The sequence below is a fragment of the Panthera leo genome, chromosome E1 (genome assembly GCF_018350215.1).
Source record: "Panthera leo isolate Ple1 chromosome E1, P.leo_Ple1_pat1.1, whole genome shotgun sequence".
Taxonomy (NCBI): domain Eukaryota; kingdom Metazoa; phylum Chordata; class Mammalia; order Carnivora; family Felidae; genus Panthera; species Panthera leo.
The window spans coordinates 40,946,781-40,964,560 of NC_056692.1; the positions used below are offsets into that span (position 1 = coordinate 40,946,781).

A 17,780-nucleotide genomic window follows, 5' to 3' on the forward strand; every position below is an offset into this window, starting at 1 on the left:
GGAAATGAAGAATTCCTCAAACTCAAATCAATGTGGTCAGTCATGCTTCCCTTCCCACGGCATGTATTCATAAAAACACAGTTTAAAGAACCCAAATCTGTGAGCTCAACAAAAGGTTTCAATTAAAAAAAAAAAAAAGGTTTCACATCAGCACTTCCTGTTCTGCAGCCTCCGTTCTCCAATGGCACCTCATTTTTAATTCAGTACTCAGAAGTTCTCTCATGGGTATTTGAGGATGTGGATTCCTTGGACATTTGGAAGCCCACTCAATACCTTGTCTAAGAGAAATGTTCTGCAAGAATCAAGTTAATACCAAAGAGCTTCAGGGAAAGATCCACCCACACTACAAAACTGTACCTGCCAAATTGTCTCAACCCACCACATGCCTAACAATAAAGGTAGGATATGACAACAGCATAATATCATCTCCAACCCAACAGCAAGGCACACAGAAATAGAACACTGCAAATCACTTTTTTATTGGACGGGGGGTGGGGGTGGGGGGTGGTGTTTGAATTAAGGTTCAAAGTTCTAAGTACTTACTGTAACACACTCTACCTACCTCATAGAATGCAAGGGGAACTGTCTGGTTTTATAACGTGCCTTCTGTTCTTCAGAGGGATGGCAAGACACTAAGGCAAAACGAATGTTCAGCTTTTCAAAAGAGAACAGACAGTGATTTTAAGTCAACAGAGCATATTTAGACCCTGATACCTTAAGTAGGATGCTCACCCAGAACTACAAAGACTTCGAGGTCTCTGCTACCACTATTTCTGCATGGAAGTCAGGCCCCGATCATACTGGATGACCCTTTATTTTATCAAATTGTAGTCTTCCAGGCATGTGTACAAATTTATTCTCACAATTACACAATCGAGTTCCCTGCTTCTGCTTTTTCTGAACCAATTTCTAGGCTCAGCCGGCAGCCCCATCAATTGTTTTAGGGAAAGAACAAATATTAAGTACACGTAAAAATTCAGTAACATCTATAAGGTTATGCTTTTGCTCTATTCTAACTACTGAGGTTTCCTAGAGAACTAGTTCTATTCATTTCACCTAGCATTTTAAGTTAATGAAAACATTATAAGGGGCTATGAAGAGCCAATATTTGAAACGAAAACTAAAGTTTCAGGCCTTCTTTTTTTTTAATTTTATGAAAAAAAAATTCTTTGGGGGTTTAAGAACATATTTCTTCTTTTAAAAAAAAAAATGAATGTTTATTCATTTTTGAGACAGAAAGTGAGCACAAGCAGGGGAGGGGCAGAGAAAGAGGGAGACACAGAGTCTGAAACAGGCTCCAAATGTGTGAACGAAGAGATCATGATCTGAGCTGAAGTCAGATGTTTAACCGACTAAGCCACCCAGATGCCCAAAGAACATATTTCTTCTAAAGATGCATTTTTCAATTACCTGTTTTTCCCCATAAGAAATGACAGCACTGACAAGAAAACAGCAAAATATAACCCATTGTCTCACATCTGTCACAGTCAGACATGATTATAACATCTCAGGCACGTAAACTTTAAGAGACTGTACCTGATTGTTTCGTTTGAAGAATCAAACGGATCGGTGAAACATGATGTTAAATTTAGTAAATTTAGAGGACAGAAGGAATAGCAAAGAAGCAGGCAGACTCACTGTGTTTACTATTAACTCAATCAAGTGATTCAAACTCTTAAAAACAGAATTCCCTGTGAGTTAACTATTATCTCTCTGGGGGAAGGGAATGAAACAACAGCATAATCTAAGACTCTGAATCCCAGGCTGCTAAGGTGTTGAGTTACAAAAAAGAAAAAAGTTACACAGACTTGAATTTCTTTCCCCACAAATTGCACTGTCTCTCTTCCTCTGACATCTTTTAAATACTTCTCATTCCTCATGGAATGGGGCCAAAGGAGGGACCATAATTCAGTGAGACTTCATAACCTCCTAAAAAATGGTTTTGAACTGCAACCTTTCTGACATTTTCTGGGGGAGCTCATTTCCCTCTTTGAAATAGTAAGCTTATGGCAGGTTGCTCAGTCCATTTAAAACTGGGGATCAAGGGGCACCTTGGTTAAGCATCCGACTCTTGACTTCGGCTCAGGTCATGATCTCATGGTTCGTGGTTTCAAGCCCCACATCAGGCTCTTGTGCTGACAGCACAGACTCTCTCTCCCTCCCTCAAAATACATAAAAATAAAATGTTAAAAAAAAAACAACAACTGGGGATCAAATAATGGAAAAAGAATAAAATCCACAGCTGCTAGGGGGTGTGTGTGTGTAGATTTTAGAGATGCCCACAGAAAAATACCAATTTTTTGTTAAAGAAAGGAATTATAATTGTGGGGTGCTTGGGTGGCTCAGTCGGTTGGACATGCAACTTCGGCTCAGGTCGTGATCTCGCAGTCATGAGTTCAAGCCCCACATCAGGCTCTGTGCTGACAGCTTAGCCTGGAGCCTGCTTCGGATTCTGTGTCTCCCTCTCTCTCTACCCCTCCCCACTCACACTCTATCTCTCTCAAAAATAAATAAACATTAAAAAATTTAAAATAAAAGAGAAATGATTTATAATTGAAATGTGATCTACAGTCTGTCAAAAGAGATGACAGGACACACAGTCCAATAATTAATGGCACTATTTCTAATTTTACTCAAGTGTTTCATATGGCCAGAGGAGTACACATATATACATGAAAATGCCATTGACTTTTAACCAATCACAGTGTAAAATAAGCCACACTTCCTCCTTTTACAATTAATGTGATATTTGAGTCTCATGTGACCATGAGCTAATATTTATTTTTCTCGGCTTTTGAATGGGTCTCCAAAGTCTCTAAAAGTTTATTTGGCAGTTGGTCGGCCCCCACAGAGTGTAGAAGGAAGACGAGACATACTGTTTGGAACAGATAGGTATAATTAAAATAAACACCTGAAACACAGTCATAAGATGGGTTTTCTTTTTTTTTTTTTTTTTCAACGTTTTTTATTTTATTTTTGGGACAGAGAGAGACAGAGCATGAACTGGGGAGGGGCAGAGAGAGAGGGAGACACAGAATCGGAAACAGGCTCCAGGCTCTGAGCCATCAGCCCAGAGCCCGACGCGGGGCTCGAACTCACGGACCGTGAGATCGTGACCTGGCTGAAGTCGGACGCTTAACCGACTGCGCCACCCAGGCGCCCCAGTCTTTTTTTTTTTTTTTTTTTTTAATTTTTTTTTTTCAACATTTTTTATTTATTTTTGGGACAGAGAGAGACAGAACATGAACGGGGGAGGGGCAGAGAGAGAGGGAGACACAGAATCGGAAACAGGCTCCAGGCTCCGAGCCATCAACCCAGAGCCTGACGCGGGGCTCGAACTCACGGACCGCGAGATCGTGACCTGGCTGAAGTCGGACGCTTAACCGACTACGCCACCCAGGCGCCCCATAAGATGGGTTTTCATAGCGGCAGAATGCTGACCAACAACTACCACTTCAAAGATTTTATTTTTCTTAATTTAAAAAGCAAACAAACAAAACCTCAACATTCACTAGAACGTATTTGGATAAACGGGTTCATGTAACTTGGGCAAAGGGGGTGGCACATAAAAACTACTTTATATTTCTACTAGATTGATTCTTTAGTTCCTGACACATACAAAACAGCCATGTATATTCCAGTTAAGTGCGAGGCCAGTCCTTAAGAGCTTTTCATTATATTCACTTATACACTGAAAATAAACATATGCTGGGGCACCTGGGTGGCTCAGTCGGTTGGGCATCCAACTTCAGCTCAGGTCATGATCTCACAGTTCCTGAATTCGAGCCTCGCATTGGGCTCTGTGCTGACAGCTCAGAGCCTGGAGCCTGCTTCACAGATTCTGTGTCTCCCTCTCTCTCTGTTCCTCCCCCGCTTGCACTCTGTCTCTCTCTCAAAAATAACATTTAAATAAATAAATAAATAAATAGATAGATAGATAGATAGATAGATAGATAAACATATGCTGTTTTGATCTAGAAATTTAAGAGTAAGTCTTTATATAAATAACTCCTCTGCAACTCAACAAGATCACCCAATAAAAAGTGGGCAAAAGATTTGAACAGATACTTCCAAAAAGATACTGGAATGGCAAACAAGCACACAAAAAGATACTTGGTATCAATATTAGTCATTAGGGAAGTGCAAATTAGAATCTTAAAATCAAAATGATGGATTACTACACACCTGTTAGGATGTCTAAAATCAAAAAACTGCTAATACCAATTGGTGAGGATGTGGAGCAGCTGGAATCCTTACATGCTGCTGGTTGGGAGTGCAAAATGTAGACCACTTAGGAAAACAGTTTGCTAGTTTTGGGGGTTTATTATTAAAGTTAAACATACACTTACCACACAACCTAGCATACAGTTTTTATCATTTATCCAAGAGAAATGGAAACACATATGTCTGCGCAGAGACCTCTACACAAATGTTCACAGCACCTTTATTCATAACAGCCAATAGGTAGAAACAACGCAAATATCTACGGAGTGCCAAATGGATACAAATGACAGTTTGTCCATAGGATGGAATACTACTCAGCAATAAAAGAGGAGGAGTTCCTCATTCCTACGTGCACAATATATCTCAAAAGCATTACGCTAAGTGAAAGAAACCAGGCACAAAAACCCATGTACTATATGAATCGTTCTACTAGAATGATTCTACGAATGGTAAATCTACAGTGACAGAAAGCAGATCGGCGGTTGCCAGGTGCTGAGGTTGGAGAAAGGGATTTAAATGGAAAAAGCATGGGGCGCCTGGCTGGCTCAATTGGTAGAGCACGTGCCCCTGGATCTCAGGGGTTGTAATCTCAAGACCTACACTGGGTGTACAGATTACTTAAAAATAAAACATCTTTAAAAAATAAAAATAAAATAAATGGAAAGAAGCATAAAAGAACTTTTTTGGGATGATGAAAATATTTTATACCATGGCTGTGGTGTTGGTTATATGACAATGCACTTTTATGAAAACTCCCTGAACTGTATACATAAAATGTGAATTTATCATATGTAAATTTCTACCTCAGTAAAGCTGATTAAAGAAAAAACTAAGTCTTGATGGTATATCAATCCAGTAATTTTCTAGACTTCTACTATTAAAAATCAGCAGGCAATCCCACCTTTTAAAACAAAATTTGAGTGACTTCTCAATGAATAACCACGGTGGGATGATCAATGCTGATTCATTAACTGTAAAAAAAATGTTACACATATGCTAATATGATGTTAATAAGGGAAACTGGATATGGAATTTATGGAAACTCCTTGTACTGTATATATTTTTTCTGTAAATTTAAAACTGTCCTAAAAATTAAGTTTATTTTTTTAAAAGATTGATAATTGGAAATAAAAACTACCTTATTTACATATCAAATCTCCACAAAAAAGAAAACTATAAAAACTTGGAAATCTTTCCCCATAAAATTGGATCTCAATTTCCTTCAAAGGCTAAAACTAGAATGCAGTCTGTCACTAGCTGGAAATGGGAAAACTTCATTGAAATGTTCTTAAATTTAGAGAGATTGAGATCAGAACATAAAAGTTCCAAACTATGAAGTTCTTTCATCCACATAAAGGGTCTCTTTGCAGAAACAGCTTCTCCTTGGAGCAAGTTCAATGTCTTTACTACTTTCTTTTACAACAAACAATTTTTTTAAACAGCAGGCTAAGTAAGGCTTCAGAGGCAGGTGGCACTATAGATTTTTTAAATTTTCCATCTCATTCTTTCCTTTTTAGTTCATGGTGGAATTGAAGCACAAACAATAGGGGTGAACCCACCTCCGAGAAGAGCTCTAATTACACACAACTGAATCATTCCGTGATCACCAATTTCATCAACACTCCATTAAAATCAACTCTGTGGCTAAGTACACAACCTGATAGATCCTTCAATTAGGATTTTAAAGGCCATCTTTAATTTATACCCTCCCACTTGTCCCAGGTATTTACATCTGTTATCAGTTTGAGCTTCTGGGCACTATATATGTAGAAAGAACCTTACTTAAAACAGGAAGCTGTGACCCTGAATTCTTATTTAAAATAAAATTATAGCATTAATATTTTCTAGCACTGCTTGATTAAGAGAATCAAGTTATTTACACTAGAAACAATGGTGATAAAAATCAAAGCAGGATTCGTTTTTACGAGACCCATAGGAAAATGCTGGCTCCTAGAATATATAATGCTGACTTAGAAGGGTTAAAGCAATTTCCTAACAGGCTAGAGCCTACCTTGGCTGATTCTGTACTATGCTAGCACAAAGCCTAATCTTTAGTGATTACCACTATCATTCAATCAGAAGACTTATCAGTTACTCCATTTCTAATCAAAGTATTAGGGCAAATGTGCCAGAGGACATAACACACCAGAGGCACTAAACCCCAACTACCCATGCAGTAGCTCCTGACTTTAAGGTTTGGACCACTGAGGTCCCAACTGACAGGCTGATGGAGTAAAGAGGTAGGAAGGAGCCCCATACTCAGTTTGGACAAATGTAAAAAATTAATTAATTTTTTTAAAAAAAGAAAAGAAAGCTAGGGACTTTCTGGAATGGAGGTATTCCCTGAGAGCAGTTTTTCCTTTTTAAACCTTCCCCCTCAATCCTAATCCTTCTCTTCACCTTTCTCCACATGTTTTTCCTTCTTTTCTCTTTAGTTTACCCTATATAGAAAATGTAATGTGTTTTTAGTGTTGCTGCCTCACACATTTTTTGGAAAGTTGCTAGTCAATAAGTAGAAACTTAAGATATACTTAATGAAGTGAAATGAATTGTTCCATGTCTCATACAAGGCACAGAGCAAGGGCCGGAACTATTATGCACAGGACAAAGGACACTAAATTTCTGATCTCAAGAATTAAATAGACAAAATGGATTATTTTAAATCATTTTTAAAAGGCATGCTAATTCAAAGGCAAGTTAAGCACAAGAGAAACAAGTCCGACTACATTTTCTCACTTTTTCCTTTCTCACCCAAGTCTTCTTGGGAGTAAAATTTCATTTTTTTAAATCCTCCTTATTCTATTGCTGTTTCAAAGAGAATTAAAATAACACCATAGAAGAGGTCATTTCCACCTCAGGGAATTTTAAAGCTACGCCTTAGCCTCAAGCCCCCTGACTGGTGTACAAGTACTCTGCCAGTTAGTAGCAGAAGTAGGATCCAAACTACTGGACTCCAGGTTCCAGAGATCTGCCCACAAATTTATTTATTTATTTATTTATTTAATTATTTATTCCACAAAATATGTACTGAGCACCTACAGTGTGCCTGCACTGTTTTAGGTGCTTAGGGTACATCCGTGGATAAAACAAACATCCTTGCCTGGGATGCTCACACACTAGCTGTGCCCACACACTTGTGCCCCACACTAGCTGTGAGACACACACTCATCATAATAGTATTATTACATTTTTACAGGGGTGCCTGGGTGGCTCAGTCGGTTAAGCTCTGACTTCAGCTCAGGTCATGATCTCGTGGTTCGTGGGTCTGAGCCTCACGACGGGCTCTGTGCTCACAGTTCAGAGCCTGGAGCCTGCTTCGGATTCTGTGTATGTGTGTGTGTGTGTGTCTCCCTCTGTCAAAAATAAATGAACGTTAAAAAAATTTTTTAAAATTACATTTTTTACAGAGGGTCCTTTTCTCAATTATAAGTGTGCTAAAGGGGGGAAAAAGTACTTATCTTCTGACATTCACCTTCTGCTATGTAAGAAAGTAATCTCTTTTATCCCTGCCACACCATCCCAGCCCTAGGGATTCCAAGGTTTAAAATAGACAAGCTCTTACAGAAACCTCTGATAGAGTTAGCACCTTCTCAGGCTGGAAACTTCCTTCAGTGCCGGTTTCCTAAACTTAAAAGCACCAGTGGGGGTGGGAGTTCTCTTCAAAGACCTCACTGCAGTAACCGTGGAGGAAGAGACCACACTTTCGCCGCCGTCCTCACACACACCCAGTTGCTCGTCTACCTCGGCTCTTTCCCCTCATCCGCACCCCCTCTATCGTTAGGCTCACCACCCAGCTACCCCATTTACAATCCTACATGTCACATGTCACCCATCAAAGCCCACTCTCCGTGTTCCGCCGGGGGCACTAACCTCCTTTCACAGCCCTTCCTCTCCCCGCCCCCGGAACAATTTCTCAGCAGTCACTTTTTACCGAAATAAGTTTGTCCTGCATTTCCTAACAGCCTTGCCCCAAATACAACACCTTGACTTTGCTTCGAAGCGCTTCCCATTCTGTCCTCCGAGCCTCAGGAGAGTTCTGGGGGGGGGGGGGGGGGGCAGGAGACCAAATTTGGCGCGAGACCAAATTTAGAGACAAGCAGCCTCCAGCTCGGCCCCGGGAGCTGGGCGAAGCGTGCGAGGCGCCCAGCGCGCAAAAACGTTAAGGAGGCACTCTGCACCCGTTGGACCCCGAAAGTGAGAGCCCCTTTCATTTTGCGCCTAAGAGCCTCACTCGCTTCACCCTGGTCCCAGCCCTGTTTTTACTGCCACCCTTTCCTCAACATCCCCCAAAGTCATCACAAGCCGAGCCCCCCCGCATGTCTAGCCCTCCCCATGCACAGCCCCAAGTCCTGGGGAGTCCACCTCGCTAAGGGCCCCCGCAGGTGCCACCGCCCACCCGCGCGTCCTCCCGGCTCTGGGGCTCCCGCCCACCCGACCCACCCCGCCCTCCAACGGGAGTCCCCAACCCCGGGCCCGCCCCCGCCGCTCCTCCTCCCGGACACACCGCCCTCCCCGCCGCAGACGCGGTCCTAGCCGGGGGCTCGCTCGTCCCATCGCCCCCTTTCGTCCAGCCCTCGGACGGGAAGGGGGCGCCCCGCTACCCCCGACCAGGCAGGTAGTTGCCCCTCCGCTTCCACCCAATTCTCTGATCCCTTCGCCTCTCCTTCCCTTAGGCCCCGCGTGGCGAGGTGCCGAGGCCGGGCCCCACCGCCCGGCCCGGGCTTGTTTACTCACTCACCCTCCATCCCGAGCCGCAGGGACCCGCCGCTAGGACGCCTGCGCGCCGCGGCCCCGCCCCCGCGCTGCAGCCCCGCCCCGCGCCCCCTTTCGGCGCCTGCGCACTGCGCCGCCAGCGCCCCGCCGGTGGGGCCACCTGGGCTTCCTTCTTCGCACGTCTGTCGTTTGGCGCCAATACCCCGACCTCAGGAGTTCGAAGTGATACAGCCAGAGCACGACGTTTTCCAAGACGGTGCTGTCAGGGGACAGGGAGGGTTCTCGGGGAGCCTCCCAGAGCCACTAATATCTTGTTGGAGACCTTATCCAGCTGTTGTACCATCCTCACACGCTGGCGACGAACCACATTTCGCTTCAGCATTTGCAACCAACCCCGAACCCCTTCATACTGATCCCTCACACCTACCAATACCTCCCGACACCCGTCTATGAGCTCTAAATTATCCTTCTTGCTTTATTTCCATGAAAAGTTTTCCCCGTCACTTAGATTCAAATGAATAGCCTTGTATCGAAGTATCTTCTGCAATTGCAAGATACCTGTTAGTTACAAAGGAAAAGAATAGTAACTTTACAGGACAGAAAGCTGGCGGATATCACGTTAAGCCAGTGATCAAAGTTCGCATCACTAGTGATGAGGTACCCCTTAGGTACCCCTCAATATGAGGCAATGAGAAAGGCACAAAATCCCTTCTGTAGTATTCTTGAAGAAACGCATAAGCTGAATTTAATCACGAGGAAGCATCAGACAAATCCAAAATAAGGGGCAGTCTGCAAGATAACTGGTCAGTATCTTTTTATGTATATATATAAGCACATTTCTGTCTTTAACTTTGTTTTTAATGCTTATTTATTTTTGAGAAAGAGCGAATGGGGGAAGGGCAGAGAAAGGGAGGGAGACAGAGGATCCAAAGTGGCTCAGTGCTGACAACAGAAAGCCCGATGCAGGGCTGGAACTCAGGAAAGGTGAGATTATGACCTGAGCTGAAGTTGAAGGCTTAGCCGACTGAGCCACCCAGGTGCCCCAACTGGGCGGTATCTTTTAAAAATGGGATGGTCGTGAAAGACAAAGAGTGAGGAACTGTCCCATATTGTATTGGAGGAGATTGAGGAGACAGGACAATTAAATGTAATGTGTGATCCTGGATTGAATCCTGGTGGGGAAGAGGGACACTGGTGGGATAATTGATGAAGTTAGAATAAGGTCTGTAGACTAGTTAAAATTATTTTATCAGCTCAGTTCCTGGTTTTGGCAATTGTACTTCCTCAACATTTGAGGAAGTTGGCTGATGGGCATATGGGAACTGTCTACCATTTGCAACTCTTGTAAATCTGAGGTTGTTTCAAAATATAAAGTTAGGGGCGCCTGGGTGGCGCAGTCGGTTAAGCGTCCGACTTCAGCCAGGTCACGATCTCGCGGTCCGTGAGTTCGAGCCCCGCGTCAGGCTCTGGGCTGATGGCTCGGAGCCTGGAGCCTGTTTCCGATTCTGTGTCTCCCTCTCTCTCTGCCCCTCCCCCGTTCATGCTCTGTCTCTCTCTGTCCCAAAAATAAATAAAAAATGTTGAAAAAAAAAATTAAAAAATATATATATAAAGTTAAAAAATGAAACCTTAAAATACAGAATAACATTACCTTGAAATTTTCTCAAAGTGCATAATTACAAAAGCCTATAATGTGCATTTTTTTCCAGAAAATCTTCATAACTCTGTGAAATAGGGAGGAGTTCAGTTTTACACATGAGACTGTTCTGGCATAAAGAACTTAAAAGACTTGCCTTACACAGATGAAAAATATCTCTGTCAGGTCTTACACTTATGTCTCTGAATTCTAGATTTTGTGTTCTTTTCCTTATATCAGAAACTGGCTTTGCCATTTTTTCTCTTGCCTCTATCTGATTAACTACCAAATCAAAGCAACTATTCCTTCATAAATAGCAATTTGCAATAATATCCCTTTCCATTCCCCCTGCCTTCTACTTCAGTGGTTTTCAAGCTTGGATCACATTTACATTACCTGGGGAGCTTTAATAAGTACTGATGCCTGCCTCCCACCTCCAGAGAGTCTGATTAATTGGTCTGGGGTATGGCCTGGGCTTCAAGAGTTGTAAGAGAATCCCAAATGATCCCATTGTGTAACCAAGTTTCAGAACCATTATGCTACATAAATAATTGTTGAAATAAGGAAGGTAGTTAAAAGAGGGAGAGGTAGGCAGCAGGTGAAAGAAAGAAAGAAAGAAAGAAAGAAAGAAAGAAAGAAAGAAAGAAAGAAAGAAAATTCTAATTATCTAAGGAGAGATGTTCAGATGATTGTCAGGACTGAGACTGGGGAGATATGGGAACCATCAGCTCACTGCTGGTAACCAATACCATGGGAGTGGACAGCGTTGCTCTAGGAGAGTAAGCCAAGTGACAAGAGGAGAGACATAAGAAATTTTGTGATTACAAAGAAAATATGGTTACAGAAAGATTTTGGAGCAGGATGGTGAGGAGGTTTGCGTCAAAGTTGTAGATCAGAGTCATGCAACCCAGTTCAAGCTCCACCTCCTAGCTAAGCCTCCCAACCCTCCTGGATCTCCCCCTGCTGCGTTCCCAGCATCACTTCATCCTGTTACCATTATGCTACATGATACTTGACACAGGACTTTCATATCCACCATGATACTTGACACAGGACTAAATCAGGCTTTAGTAAGTGATCAGTTCTTGGGGGAAATTTGTCAATTGGTTCCTCCTCATTGTGATGGGAGAGGGTTTTTTTCCTGAGACCAGGGTCTTCCTTAGCTGACCATGGTCCATGACACACTATCGGCCAATGCTTGTTTGGCCAACTCTTCCAACCCTTCAGGTCTTTGTCCTATAAATTCATAGAAAAACTGTTGGCAAGTTGTTGGCAACTGGACCTTTGCAAAACAGTGCCATCACCTCTGTCCCACTCCTCCCAGCCCCACCCCCAGGCAGTTAATAGGAGAAAGGAATAACTATGTCACTCCTGGCTTCCAGTTGCTCATCTTGCTCTTAAATCCAAGGCCTCTGGGGCCGAACGGAACTGGACAAAGTGTGCTGAGTAGTCTAATAGGGCTGATTCTTTTTCTGAAAGTTTCTTATTGTGGAAAAATAAAATTATGTGTTTAATTTCTGAAACCTGATGCCTGATTTGCCTTGGCAGCCATTCTCCCAGGCTTGGCCAAGAGTCCAGCAATACTAGTATACTGATTAATACCAGCTCAGCTTGCTCCCTGGAGAAGAAGAGCATTATTTACTTGACCATTTTCTTAAATCCTTTTTAATTTGCGTGTATTTTGACATGATCTTATTGGCTTTAACATGCTGTATCTGACCATGAGCCCCAGTGAAGCCCTGGGGAAGATTGTTCTGCTCTGTGCGCTCATGTCCCCATCACAAAGCAAGATTTTGTTCTATCCAGTGATTAGAAATGACATGTCACGTGTTCTGTTCCTTTTGGGGCTGTCACGTTCTAAGTGTACTTTTGTCCCCTGCTGGTCTTCAGGCCACTGGTAGAAAGGGAAGAAGATGATGCTTCCCAGAATTCAAACAGAGCTTTCTGCACTATTCTCTCCTCCTTTCCAACCTCTCTCCCTTCCTCCTTCCAGCCCCCTTTGGATGGTGACCCCTGGGCTCATAATGCCCCTCCCTCGTGAAGCCCACAGGGAGATCAAATAGCCTTTCTCCAAGGGGACACAGGGGACCGAGGAAAGGTTGGGCCCCAGACAGTCCCTGACAGGGAAGCATAAACACAGCTGTGGAGATGGGAGCAGGGAGCAAACTATCCTCCCTTCCCCTTCCCCAGTTCCCACCCAGAAGCAGGGGAAGGCCACCCTGCTGTGGAGAAACAAACAACAAAACAAAGCAAAGCACAACCTAAAAGCCTGCATGAAGGTCACCAGAAACTGGGGCTGCTGCCCAGGCGTTGGTGGGGCCAGCTGAAGTGCCAGACCCCTCCCTGAACACTTACAGGCAAAGGCAGCTCTAAAGCAAGTTGAGGTCTGGACGTTACTGAGCCTGAAAACATGGCTCAATTTTTGAAGCCTCTCCACTCCTGGACATTTTGTCCTCTGATCTCAAAAAACCCAGCTATCCGCCCCAGGTACTTAGCTCCTGACCCCTAGTTGCATAGGGATCATAATAATGCATTCAATTCAGCAAGTAAGAACAGGCCCACAATAAACCCTTGTTCGTGGCTGTTTGTTATAAGTTTAAACTCTGAACCTCCAAGCCAAAATTCAGAAACGGCCTCCTTAGCCTTTGTTAATTACAAAATAAATAATTCCAGCAGGAAGGGACTTTCTCTTTTGGGGTTTACTTGGGTGGGATTCATGCCTCACTTTGCACATACTCTGAAGGCTCCAACCCCACAGCTAGGGTGGTGCTGCCCGTTCTTGCTCCCTTGGCACAGTTAGTGCAGGGCCTTGATCTCACGGGACACGCCTTTGGCACAGCCTTGCCTGGGAAGTAGCCCTGATCGGATGGACAGCTAATGAGCTATGCTTCCTTTCTGGCCATCAGGGTCCTCAACTGTAAAACTGCAGAACTAGAGAAAACATGACAGTCTTCAAATACTGTCCATTCAGTATGTGCCCGGCATTGTGCTGAGTGCTTTACAATTGGTCATCTCATTTCATATGAAGCCAGTAATATTCTTATCCTCATTTTATAGCTGAGAAAACTAAGGCTTAAAGAGATTCTGGAACTTGCCCCCAAGGTCACCCAGCTGGTGTGGCCAGGATTTGGGTCCAGTCATTCTGACCCCCAAACCCATGCTCTGAACCCCGGCCACTCTACTTCCTCTTTTCTCTGAGATCTTCTAGCTCTGACATCATGATTCTGGATTCTCTCCATGACTTTCTGTTCTCACCAGTGGTGCCAGAAAGAGAAATGTGTTTGGGACTCTGCAAGTTCAGAGGAAAACCGTTCCTGAAAGGCAAGGGGCTCCTTACTCCCTCTGTACTGGAGATACCAATCAAAGCTGGACACTCGACAGACCCCCATATCAGTAGGGAACAGCCTATGTGGAAGACAAAAAAAAAAAAAATCCTAGCCAGACAGGAAAGGGGAGTTCCTCTTGTTTCTGTAACTTCCCCTTCTCTCTTCCCTGGCTTATCAGCAGAGTCTCACACTGCTGATACTATGGCCCTTTGAACCCTAGTCTAGTTAGGATGGAACACCAGGTCACAGAGACACTTTTGGAGCAAGAAAAGTACATTACATACATCTACAGATTACATCCACGACACTGTACATAAAGGAACATAGATTACATTTATTTACGTGTTTAACAAATCACCTTTAACATTCATGTAATCATTAGATATTGGACTGGGTGTGAACCTACGTTATTTTGTGTAATCCTTGCAAGATGCCTGAGAGGTGGGTATTGTTGTCCCCATTTTACAGAGAAGGGCATTGAGAGGGAGATTGAAAACATTGGACATGGCCACATGGCTGGTAAGTAGGAGAGCTGGAATTCTATCTGGCTTTGAAGTCTCTATTCTTTTAAATAAAGAGTACTGTGTAATGAGGGGTGCCTGGGTGGCTCAGTCAGTTAAGCATCCAACTTTGGCTCAGGTCATGATCTCACAGTTTGTGAGTTTGAGCCCTGCATCAGGCTCAGTGCTGGCAATTCAGAGCCTGGACCTTGCTTCGGATTCTGTGTTTCCCTCTCTCTCTGCCCCTCCCCCCAACCTCTCTCTCTTTCCCTCTCTCTCTCTCTCAAAAATAAATAAAATATGGGGCGCCTGGGTGGCTCAGTCGGTTAAACGTCTGACTTTGGCTCAGGTCATGATCTCTTGGTTTGTGGGTTCAAACCCCCCATTGGGCTGTGTGCTGACAGCTCAGAGCCTGGAGCCTGCTTCGGATTCTGTGTCTCCCTCTCTCTCTGTTCCTCCCCTGCTCACACTCTGTCTCTCTCTCTCTCTCAAAAATAAATAAATATATTTTTTAAAATTTTTAAATAAATACATAAAATATTTAATAAAATAAAATAAGCAATAGATAGATAGATAGATAGATAGATAGATAGATGGATAAATAAATAAAATTGTGTATTGAAAAGAACAGAATTATAGAACTGGAAGGATCCCAGAGTATCTTGGAAATACAATTGTCATAACCATATATGTTACACCTTATGATAGTGACTACCATTTATCAAATGCTTACTAGCACCGGGCATTGGGTCAAATGCTTGACCTGCATTATCTTTACTGGTAAGTGAGATACACAATGGTAACCCTATTTTGCAGATAAGAAAACACGCCCAGAGGAGTTAAGTAATTGCAGAGGGTCACATACAGCTACATAAGTGATGGAGATGGCTCCAAACTCAAGTCTACTTCACTCCAAAATGTGTTCTCTTAACCACTAAGGTAATAGAAATAATAATAATAATAATAATAATAATAATAATAAAATATATAATATATAATTAAATATCATAATTATATAATAATTGATTATAATATATAATTATATAGCATTATATAATTATATATTATAATTCTTTATATATTGTAATTGATTATAATTATATGATAATAATAATATTATATACTGCTCTAAGTGCTTTAAATCTTACAACTTATAGGTATTATTACTATTCCCATTTTACAGGTGAAGAAAATATTGCCTTTGTAGTATTAAGCTCACATCACAGATACCACAAGTGTTCAACACAACATATGTGAGATGTTAAGATCTAGAAAATGTTTTGTGTGTGTGTGTTTGTTTTTTTTAAATGTTTATTTATTTTTGAGAGAGAGAGAGAATGTGAGCAGGGGAAGGCAGTGAGAGCAGCTGTCAGCACAGAGCCTGATGTGAGGCTCAAACTCATGAACCACGAGATCGTGACCTGGGCCAATAGCAAGAGCCAGTTGCTCAACCAACTGAGCCACCCAGGTGCCCCAAAAATGTTGTATTTCATAATATCATGAGTTTTTTTCATTGTCCATCTAATGCATTAAGGTGTTGGGGGAAAGGATGTGAAAAGATGCTGTCTGTAAGTGAAACAAGCATTGTCAGGAGAGGGATCATACAGAGGGAGGAAAGTCCTCTGTGGCATGAGGAATCCTGTCTGGTTACCCTTCCGGCCTGTCTTTTGCATCCCTTTCTATTTGGTTCTTTCTAGCAGGCTGGCTAACGAGTTCTGTCAGGTATTGTGGAGCAGAGGTTAAGTACTCTGGCTTCAGCATTAAGAAGACCTGGATATCTGCCAATATTAGTTGCATGAGCTTGGATAAATGACTTAACTTTTCAGTTTCCTCATCTGGAAAGTGGATTGCTATGGTACCTGATTTAATAGAGTTATGAATTTTACCCTATCTATCTATCTATCTATCTATCTATCTATCTATCCTTAGGCTTCACACCCAGCATGGAGCCCAACTTGAGGCTTGAACTCATAACCCTGAGATCAAGACCTGAGCTGAGATAGAATCGAACACTTAACCAACTGAGCCACCCAGGTGCCCTAAGTCATGAGTTTTAAATGAAACAATCTGTATGAAGTACCAAGGATACTGGTGGGCATCATCAGGGCATCTTCATGTTACTTAACATCTAAACTCTTGGGGTGCTGGGAGCAGGTAGAAGCGTTCCTGCGGATGGTTTCATAGGACAGTCCTGAGGAACGGAGGAAGAGTGAAAGCAACCCTGGCGTCTGGCAGTGGGTCCTGAGAGCAACCATGAGTCAGCCCCAGGTGCCGAGGGACCAGCAGTGTTCTCAGCACTGCTGGGCGTGGGCTATGGTCACTTGGCCATGGTCCTCTTCAGTCATGCTGTCTGAATGTCCTTCTTATAAATCTGGTCTGGTTTTTTTTTTTTTTTTTTTTTTTTTTTTTTTCCCTTTCAGAAAAACAGCCTCCACCATATGATGTCATGGTCCAGCCTGGATCTGGGAAGGAAGGGAGGAGGAGGTTGTATGTACGTAGTTGGGTAAAGCAGCATCTTCTTATTTCTGGAGGGGTCTATCTGGCCCTGGAAGAAACTCTCTATCCTTTTCTCCTCTTTTCAACTTCATTTTCAAGACCCAGTAAGAAATCAATATTCAGATGTAGATTGAGAGGGAGGTGATACATCACAATGGTTAAGACATGAAGCTTAGCATCAAGCAGTCCCAGGTTTAAATCCTGACTGTCAGTTACTACCTTTGAGGCCTTGGGCACATCATTCCTGTTTCCCCATTTTACCCACAAACAAGATAATTCTAATGTTACGGTGGTAAGGTTTTAAGACATATTTGCAAAGCTCAGCACATGTGTCAGAGAACACACTATGCATCACATAGTAATTGTTCAATAAATGGTAGCTACATTAAGAACCAGCATTTGATGAGGAATATGGCCTAATCATTTTCTCTGCTTCTTCTAACTTGAGAGCCAAAGTTTTCTCCAATAACCATTCTTCCCTCTGTGGGATGGCCATACTCACACTGAGTGTTCCATCATTCTGGAGATGAGGAGATGGGGAGGGATGGAGCTGTGTCCCTACGTCTTTGTCTTCCCTCCCTTAGCTAGCTGGCTCCCCAGCTGCAGCTCTTCTGGTTCTCTCTGCTACCTCCCTGCCCTCTAAAGAAATCTGTTTCCTCTCTCCAGCTTGGAAGGATCAGCCCCTCCCAGCCAGGACTTCTGGCTCCCCTGACCCTGATTCTCCCCCACATCCTCTCCTGAGCTCTGCTCTTTATTTTGCAGACAGCTGGAGAAGAGGCCAGCATATGTGAATGTCTCTACATGGTAGAGATGCTGATTCCGGGATGCTCTGCATGCAATTTCATTGTGTAGGAGGCCCCCAGTGCTTTTTACTCCACACTATGT

At 43.0% G+C, this 17,780-nt stretch overlaps 1 protein-coding gene across 4 annotated transcripts in view; it reads right to left on the reverse strand.

The window, feature by feature from the left end:
• EZH1 (enhancer of zeste 1 polycomb repressive complex 2 subunit) overlaps positions 1–8,986 on the reverse strand; it is a 30,318-nt gene extending 21,332 nt beyond the window's left edge. For 2 of the 4 annotated variants that reach the window (XM_042914424.1, XM_042914421.1), the window contains exons 1-2: positions 8,963–8,986; positions 563–654 (exon numbers count right to left, since the gene is read on the reverse strand). In XM_042914424.1, the coding sequence (XP_042770358.1) occupies positions 563–567 (5 nt within the window). In that variant the 5' untranslated portion in view covers positions 568–654; positions 8,963–8,986. Of the gene's footprint in view, positions 1–562; positions 655–4,185; positions 4,862–8,206; positions 8,249–8,962 lie in introns of those variants that run through there. The other 2 variants (XM_042914422.1, XM_042914423.1) reach the window with 2 other exon arrangements.
• Positions 8,987–17,780: the final 8,794 nt, after the last annotated feature.